This window comes from Leptonychotes weddellii, chromosome 3 (assembly GCF_054177405.1).
Source record: "Leptonychotes weddellii isolate Sample4059 chromosome 3, ASM5417740v2, whole genome shotgun sequence".
Taxonomy (NCBI): domain Eukaryota; kingdom Metazoa; phylum Chordata; class Mammalia; order Carnivora; family Phocidae; genus Leptonychotes; species Leptonychotes weddellii.
The window spans coordinates 121,911,702-121,921,295 of record NC_138371.1 but is presented as its reverse complement, the minus strand read 5'-3'; the positions used below and the strand labels follow the sequence as shown (position 1 = coordinate 121,921,295).

The following is a 9,594-nucleotide window of genomic DNA, read 5'->3' as shown; positions in this document are numbered from 1 at the left end:
TATTTCTACATCCCTACAAGAATCCAAGATTGTTTATACACTGGGATAGAAAGATACTGTGAACTGAAGGATATTTATTTTATAGATCTCTTAAGAGAGAAATTGAATATATAAGATACAACATCCTATGGAAGGAATAAAATACTAAAAAAAACCTTACCTATGAGGAAATCCTGCTTAGTAGGACCTTTAAAAAATGTTAAAATGAGGTTACACTGTCATAGAAACTATCAGGTGATCTTTAAATAAAAATGTTCTATCCTTCATATCAGTTTAATGTTTATACCAGTGTAACCCCTTAGATTTTTAAGCTCTGTAGTCTATAGAGGGATCCAAGTTTGGTCAGAGGCTCAAGATAGTGAACCAAGGGTTTAAGGCAAAAGATTCAACAATTGCATAAAACCTGAAATCCATTTACATGTATTTATAGAGACCTTATGTGCACATCACAGACCATATTTGGGATTCTTCATCAAGTTTTTACATTGGTTTTTGGTTTTGGAATATACGCATTTGAATAATAACATTAACATTTTAGTTCATACCTTGTCGGTTTTTTTGTCTTGCTTTTCCAAAATGGCCAAGTTGTCTTTTAGACCTTTCACAATTTCTGCTGGATTTTTGTGTGATTTACTAAACAAAGGCATTTTTTTCATCTATAGAAATCTCTTCTTCCGATACAGAATGCTAAAAACAAACAAACAAGAATCATAAATTTAACTTTTTAAAATTTTTTCTAAAGTTTTTATTTACATTCCAGTTAGTTAAAGTAAGTGTAATGTTAGTTTTCAGTGTATAATATAGTGATTCAACACTTCCATACAACACCCAGTGCTCATCACAAGTGCACTCCTTAATCCCCGTCACCTATTTCCCCCATCCCCCCACCCACCTCCCCTCTGGTAACCAACAGTTTGTTCTCCATAGTTAAGAATCTGTTTCTTGGTTTGCCTCTCTCTCTCTCTCTCTCTTCTTTCCCCCTTTGCTCATTTGTTTTGTTTCTTAAATTCCACATATGAGTGAAATCATATGGTATTTGTCTTTCTCTGACTGACTTATTTCACTTAGTATAATACTCTCTAGCTCCAACCATGTTGCAGATGGCAAGATTTTCATTCTTTTTATGGCTGAATAATACTCCATTGTGTATATATACCACTTTATCCATTCATCAATTGATGGACACTTGGGCTGCTTCCATAATTTGGCTATTGTTGATAATGCTGCCATAAACATCGGGGTGCATGTATCCCTTTGAATCAGTCTTTTTGTATTCTTCGGGTAAGTACCTAGTAGTGTGACTGCTGGATTGTGGATAGTTCTATTTTCAACTTTGTGAGGAACCTCCGACCTGTTTTCCAGTGTGGCTATACCAGTTTGCAATGAATTTAACTCCTAACGTGATTAAACTGTTATACCAAAATGTCTTATATGTTTTCAATAACCTTAATTCAGTAATTTGAAACATTAATAGTGATCAAACTAAAATGAGTTTCATCACATTTTACACCAAATTTAAATATATATAAATATTTTAAGACATATTTTAAAAACTTTGCCTAAAAGTTTTTACTCAAAGTTTAAAATTTTTTCTACAATACAAATACAAGGATTAGAGAAAGAATCCCAATGGGAAAGGAGTACTTTTAGAGAATAAGCTTACATTTAAAACTAGAATTTTTAACCAATGAGAGTGATGCTGCTGCTGCTGACAACCTGACAATAACGATGGTGTTAGATAAACATGTAAGACAAAAGTGAGATTAGGACCCACATCCTGTGGTAAGGCAATATTTAATGCTACAATTACAAAATCGCAATGTAAAATTATTTAAAATCTCATCTGTTCTTTATTTACTCTACAAACATTCAGCTGGCCATACTCACTGAGGAAATAAAGACTATCATGGCAGAGGGTGAGGAGAGTGAGGAAAAGGAGTGTTAATTCTTGTTTCTGAGAACATCTATTTACATAGAGCAGAGAAAGCTGAATGTGGCTGTCATTGCCCTACTGTAATGGAAGTATTTAGGGAGAAAATCATAATTGAAGTCTCTAGTTAGGAGAGTACTTTACAGTTATTGGCAAAAATATTTCAAACACTACAGAAACATGATATAATAAATCAAAGTCTTCCATTAACCAACTGCTCAGAGATAACAAATACATCAGTTTGGTATATGTTCCTCCTGAATTTTTTCACACATATAAAATTAGATATATTTTAAAAGAAAAATAGAATAATAGTAAACATAGTATTTTGTAACTTTTTCCCACTTTTTGTATCTTGAATACCATTCTATGAGTGTACGTTTAGATCTACTACAATAATTGTATACAATATAGTATTCTATTATACAGATACATCATATAATCATTATGTGGCAATTTCTTATTAAATTACTATATAATTTATTTTACCAATACCCTATTGATGGACATTTGGGTTAACTCCATTTTTTCTAATATTTTTCTGATTAACAATGATTCAATTAGTCAATGGAGAATATTTTACAAATGTGTATGCACAAATGTGCACACTAGTGGATAACAGCACTCTACCTAGCTATTCCTGTGGTATAACTATGGCTGTGGTTCTAAATCCCTAATCCCCCTAGATTCCTATTTCCCAAACCTGGTTCCCTAGAACTTCTGTCATTCTGTGAGCTACCTTATATCCTTCCAATAAATTCCTTCAGTATTTGTTGTTTGTAATCAAGAATTCCAATAGGACATATATATGTTATGAAGTAGAAATCAAAATGGTTAGTGTGAATTTTTTTTTTTTTAAAGATTTTATTTATTTTTTTGACAGAGAGAGACATAGCGAGAGCAGGAACACAAGCAGGGGGAGTGGGAGAGGGAGAAGCAGGCCTCCTGCGGAGCAGGGAGCCCGATGCAGGGCTCGATCCCAGGACTCCGGGATCATGACCCGAGCCGAAGGCAGACACCCAACGACTGAGCCACCCAGGCGCCCGGTTAGTGTGAATTTTGATGATAAAACAAAAGACTCAAATTCTTGTTTTCAGAAGAAATGCTGTTTTCGATAGAGGTCCCTCAACTCCCCAGTGTGGGGAGACTAAGTGGGAGGGGAACTTGTCCACTCTCGGGGCAAGGGTAAGTTTGAAAAACAAGTTAAGAGACTCCAGTCAGCCTCTAAAGTGGATACTGAAAGTTGACAGAGCATTCAAAGATAAAGCATGTGAAGATCACAATGATTCTCAGTGGGTAGTGTCAGGTGCAAAAAAAGAGAGTCGGAAGAACATTGTATCATGTACTGTTATAAAATTCAAGAATAAAATTATAAAGACACACTAGATTTTTCTTTAGTAGTCAGCCCTACACATAAATAAATGAAGGTAAAGTATATTTAAAAGTATATGTAATGTGGAAGCTAGGGTGGGTGCTGAAACAATCATTAGATAGTTGGGCAGAGCAAGCAAACTGTTGCTTCTTACCTAAGTGATCTTGGGCACAGGATGTGATCCCCTTAAGGCTCTGTGATCCCATCTGTAAATGGAGACAACATCTCCCTCTCGGGGTTGTGAGGATTAAAGGTAAGTAGAGCACCTTGCACAGGGCCTTGTATAAGTAAAGTACTCTATAATGTTTAGCTGCTATTATTACAAAAAGTTCTATGATATAATGAATGAATTATTTCACAAAAGAGAAAGTCAGAGTAATTGAGACATGATATTGTCTTAATTAAGTGTCCTAGACACATCTGGTCCTTAAATCACTTACACATTTTTTCTTTAAAAAAATATACATTTATTCTTTGAAGGTTAAATATTTAATGTTCAAGTACTTAGCATTAGAAGTTTTTTTTAAAGGCTAAATGCATTTGTGTAATTGTTCTATTTCTTCACGTAGTTCTACTGCACTAAGGAAAAGATAATCGACTGAGAATTTCAACTAAATGCTCCCTGACATCAAAATAGAGTGCAAATAAGAATACAGTATCATATATATGATATGACATGATTTTTGTCCATTACCTATTGCTCTGCTCAGTTCTCACTGTATCAAGCTAATTCTAATGTTAATTCTGGTAATATCACAAATGTTTTCAGGACTCCCATGTTAACATGGTAGTTAGCCACCATTTCCCAGATTGCTGTCTCCCAGCTTTTTATTTGCCTGTTGATTTGTTCATTTATTCATTCACTTATTCATTGAACAAACAATCTGAGTAAGCACTAAGCACGGGCACCTTGCTAAATACTTGGGATAGAGCCATGAACAAGAAAAATACAATCCTTGCTCTTTGGAGCTTATTATTAAACAGAGAAAGTAAACATTTTGGGGGCAATGGGATTATATGGCAGAGGGAAAAACACACAGTATAATGCCTCTCAATACAGTACTCCTTTTTTGAATTTGTTATTTTCATATTTTAAGTGTATCTATTTACTATAATAACTATAATATAAAATTAGTTTAATAATTTTTAAAATTTCATAGATCGGGGCGCCTGGGCGGCTCAGTCGTTGGGCGTCTGCCTTCGGCTCGGGTCATGATCCCAGGGTCCTGGGATCGAGCCCTGCATCAGGCACCCTGCTCTGTGGGAAGCCTGCTTCTCCCTCTTCTACTCCCCCTGCTTGTGTTCCCTCTCTCGCTGTGTCTCTCTCTGTCAAATAAATAAATAAAATCTTTAAAAAAATAAATAAATAAAATAAAATTTCATAGATCATTATTCTTCAATTCTGGGATCCATATTATGAGGGAAATCAAGACCTATATTTCAAAGTATGCAGTTCCAGCCCCTGATCCCCTATAAATTAAGGTGAAACTCTAACTGCTCTGTTCTCCTCGGACCATAACCAGCCCCACCCCACCCCCAGACTGAAAACATTCCTGCATTACCCTCAAACCCGGGGCTGCCCTTCCTACTTCCCTGGGCAACCATGCAGGACACTTGCATGTGCATCCAATCACATCATTTACTCCATTAGTCATTTAAAAAATGAGCCAACTGGCACTCAGTACTACCTACTAAACAAATACAAGGTACTTAAACCCCCATCTGGTTCTGAGTTGGTAATTGACCACTGTGATTCAGAAATTATCACCCTTGTCTGGGTGTCATTTGTTCTATCTATAAATTGAGGGGATTCTTTTTTAAAAAAATCTAACTAACTGTGAAGTCACCTAGTCATATCATTTAACTCATTTTTCCATTTCATTTATGAAGATATCAAAACAAATCTGTCAAATATTTTGAGAAAGTCCAGATACATTATATTTACGTTAATACTAGTTATCTTATTTTATTTATTGCATCCCCATGAACTTATTCTTTTATAACTGGAACTTTGTACTTTTTGACCCCCCTCACCCATTTCACCCACCCCCAACCCCTACCTCTGGCAACCACCAATCTGTTCTCTGTATCTATGAGCTTATTTTTTTTTAATTCCACTTATACGTGAGCTCATACCATATTTTTCTTTCTCTGTCTGACTTATTTCATTTAGCATAATGTCCTCAAGGTCCATCCATATTGACAAATGGCAAGATTTCATTCTTTTTTTATGGGTGAATTAGCATTTATCAGAGAATTATACATATAGAGCACATTTTCTTTATCCATTCATCTATTCTTTTTTTTTAAGATTTTATTTATTTATTTGAGAGACAAAATGAGAGAGGGAGAGAGAGAGCATGAGAGAGGGGAGGATCAGAGGGAGAAGCAGACTCCCTGCTGAGCGGGGAGCCTGATGCGGGACTCGATCCCAGGACTCCAGGATCATGACCGGAACTGAAGGCAGTCGCTCAACCAACTGAGCCACCCAGGTGCCCCTATCCATTCATCTATTGATTGGCATTTAGGTTCTTTCCACTTCTTGGTGAATAATACTGCAATGAACATGGGGGTGCATATATCTTTTCACATTAAAATTTTTGTTTTCTTCTGATAAATATCCAGAAGTAGAACTGCTGGATCATATGACAGTTCTATTATTAATTTTTCTGAGGAACCTCCATACTGTAAGGGTGGGTTCTTAAAGAAAGAACATCACCCTTTGATATTAGCTAGGTTATATACAGTGAGCTCCAAGTGAGTCATCACTGGTCCATATCCATTCTAAATCTTTAACTCCTACTATCATGGCCAAAGATAAAGTGCTTCAGGTAGAGACAAAAAGAATGGCAGAATCCTGAAAATGGTGCCTTCTGGGGATAAAAGGGTAGTAGGAATTTTTCCATAAAGTCTACTTCAGATTTTTTAGAATATACGTTATATTCAGTAAAGCAGGAAGCAGGGACAGGAGAAGATGGCATATTAAGTCCAAAAGACTGACACGAGAGGAATGCCTCTTAGAGACTGAAAACTATGTAGGCTGTGCACACCAACATGCCCTCTAGCGTAGCGCGGACAGTGGGCCATGCAGCAAACAAATGCCCAAGGCTGACACTACCCTGTTGTACTTTTCCATTTTCAAGCGTGAGTAAACAGAATAAACAACAAATAATATAGGTTCTATTTAAAAAAGAGAGAGAGAGAGAGTAGCCCAAGAAAGAGGAGAAATGCCCTGTGGACTTAGACAGGAAAGGTTGCTTTCAAAATTAGTTCTCTGTAAGAGACAGAACAGACATAATTGACAAAAAAAGAAAAGGACTTAAACTAAAAGCTGGCCCAGATAAAAGATCAAAAACCAATACTTATACACACATACACAGATAACACCCCAAATACAGCACGGTAATCCAAATCTTCATAGAGCAGAAATGACCCCATGGAAAATTGACTAAGGATAACTGAAAGGTAAAAAAATGAATCAGGCTACATTTATTCATTCAAAAAATATTTACTGAGCACCTATAAATATTTATATTACAGAGATATGGAAAAGATAAAGTTATCCTATAAAAACAGGTATCACAACAATGGGAGGAGGTGGAGGAAGCCAACAATAAGAATGAAAAATCTAAAAAATGAAGCAGAAGCAACAAAGATGTAACAGCTTAAGCAGAAAAAAGATCTAAATCTAGTCACTTAAAGAGCTCTTCTAGTTGAGATTAATGGTGACCCCCCAAATTCAGTGTCTTGTGGCTTTTAAAAGAAACAAACATTATACTGTCAAAGCTCATTCCTCCAAAATGACCTTAACAACAACAAAGGATAAAAATCAAGTTGCCTTTGAACTTCCATAAAACTAAATGTCATCAGAACAAAGAGAAAACCTACAGAGTTCTGAAAGAGAGTCTATAGCCTCATAATTGAATCTCTAGCCAACATATTTATGTGTGAACAGATTATGTATGCTTACTAAAAATTTTATAAAAAGATGAGGTGCAATCAAGCCCACAAGAGTTCAAAAAATAAATCCTAAAAATCAGAAATAATTCCTGAAAGGAAGCCTTGATATTGTTGGTAGGACATGTGGGAGGGTAAGAATCTACAATTATCATTAATTCATAGGTGAATAAAAATAAGTAAAAATTCAAGTTAAAAAGGAAACCATCCCAAAAGTCTCCAAGAAAAGAAGGATGGAAATAATAGCAATAGACGCAGAAATTAACTGAATCAGAAAAGTAAAAGAAAAAGAACATCTCTGGTAGCTATTTGGTCCCTGTTTTTCATGGTGATAGACCTGTCTGCTCTACTTCCCATCCCACCCGACCCAAAGGGTGGGAACATGACCCAGCCATAACCAGAGTATTCCTTCCACTGCCCTGGCTACAGCAGTTGGCTCACAAGTGGATTGTGACACCATCAAGCTAATCAAAATGCTTCAATAGGACTTTTCCCTTAGGTATTTTAATTTAATTAAAATATATGGGGCATATAGAAGAAGAAATAGAGAACAGCATAACAAGTTCCTGTGTATTTACCACGCAGGCCAAAACACAAAAAACAACCGAAGCCACCCCCTTGGTACATCTCCCTGATTCCATTCCCTCTGGCTCATACTGGTGGGAATATTACTTGGACATTAATTTAGAATATGGATCCAGAACCCTTAAATATTCACAACCTCTGATTTAGTAGTAATTCTTATTTCTGGCAATCTGTCTTAACAAAATAAACTAAAATAAGGGTTATCTTTGTAACATTTTTAAAAACATTTTACCATCTCTGAAATTTAGGTGTTTCTTACAACTAAGGGGATTTTACCCTAGTTAGCAAGTTTTTTCTTTCTTTCTTAGTGCTATACAAAGTATATGACTTAGAGCCAATGGCTTCTTAGATTTGATGAAATGCAGTCTTTGGCTATGAAAATGTTTGCAAAGAATGTGAAATAAAATGGAAATGTTGTTAAAAACAGTACCCCATACTTATAGAACTATTTAAAAGCAAACAAAACACAAGTACACAAAACCTATGCATAGAAAAAATAATTTACAAAAGTTAATGGTGATTGTCTCTGGGTAATTGGCTTATGGATGTTAAATTTTCTTTTTCCTTCAAATTTCCTGTTTTTTTTTCCGAACTTTGTTTAATAGGCCATGCAAATGCTTTTATAATGGAAACACCTTCTCATAAATATTTTTAATGACTAAACAACTGTGTTTTAAAGTTCAAACTGTGGAATATCTGATCACCATGTCTTTTCAAAGCATTAGTCAAACAAATATGATTTCTGTTACTTTGGCTATGAAATTTCATAAAGGGTAGAACTTGGCTCAGAATCTGGAGAGAAAGCCAAAAAAAAATTATTCAGCTCTGCTCCCAGGGAACTCAGGCCCTGTAGACTTTGTAGTAGATTTTGGCAGCATTCCCCTTTCTAATACACAGTAAAATATTTCATATTCCTAACTTATGTGTGAGCGTCATTAAAGATGGCCCAAATTCAATCACTCGAGTGAGTCATCTGAATATGTTCAGTGACAAAAGTGCAGAGGAGTGTTTATAGGGGAAGAGGAAAGGGGAAGCTAGGAGAAATGGTCATTTGGGACATTCAATTCCCTTGTTTTTATTCCTTAAAATATTTAAAGGAAAATAAATGTCTATCTCTAAATGGCTAATGAGTATTTCCAGGCCTTTATGTTTAACCTCCAATTGTACTGTTCAAAAACAGTTCTAATTTCAAAGGTTTCCCACAGAAGTTTAAGAGAGTGAGCAATTTATCTCTGAAGCCAAGAAAAATATCAAGATTTCCATAGGTAAAACTATAAAAAGTAACCAAACTAGGGGTGCCTGGTTGGCTCAGTAGTTAAGCATCTGCCTTCAGCTCAGGTCATGATCCCAGGGTCCTGGGATCAAGCCCTGCATCAGGCTCCCTGCTTGGCAGGAAGCCTGCTTCTCCCTCCCCCACTCTCCCTGCTTGTGTTCCCTCTCTCGCTGTGTCTCTCTGTCAAAGAAATAAATAAAATCTTAAAAAAAAAAAAAAGTAACCAAACTTCTAACTCACTGTAACAAAGCCAACTCAAAGATGAGCCTTCTTTCCTTCCACATAAGTTTATTTTACAATCAACAATGAGAGAGGAACATTTCCAAAATTTTCTTAGAGCTTGCTAATTTAAACTTAAGCCATAAGTACATTCTCTTAAACTAAAAAAATTAAAATAAACTTAGCACTACATTAAAAAAAATCACAAAAGTTCAGGAACCACCATTCTTTTATCTGCATTCCAAATAGAACTCACAG

The 9,594-nt window shown here is 35.6% G+C and overlaps 1 protein-coding gene across 12 annotated transcripts in view; it reads right to left on the bottom strand.

Annotated features, from left to right (window-relative positions):
• CAB39L (calcium binding protein 39 like) overlaps nucleotides 1–9,594 on the bottom strand; it is a 112,543-nt gene that overhangs the window by 61,329 nt on the left and 41,620 nt on the right. For all 12 annotated transcript variants that reach the window (XM_081815446.1, XM_031032086.2, XM_081815449.1 and 9 more), the window contains one exon: nucleotides 546–687. In XM_081815446.1, the coding sequence (XP_081671572.1) occupies nucleotides 546–656 (111 nt within the window). In that variant the 5' untranslated portion in view covers nucleotides 657–687. The remainder of the gene's footprint in view (nucleotides 1–545; nucleotides 688–9,594) is intronic.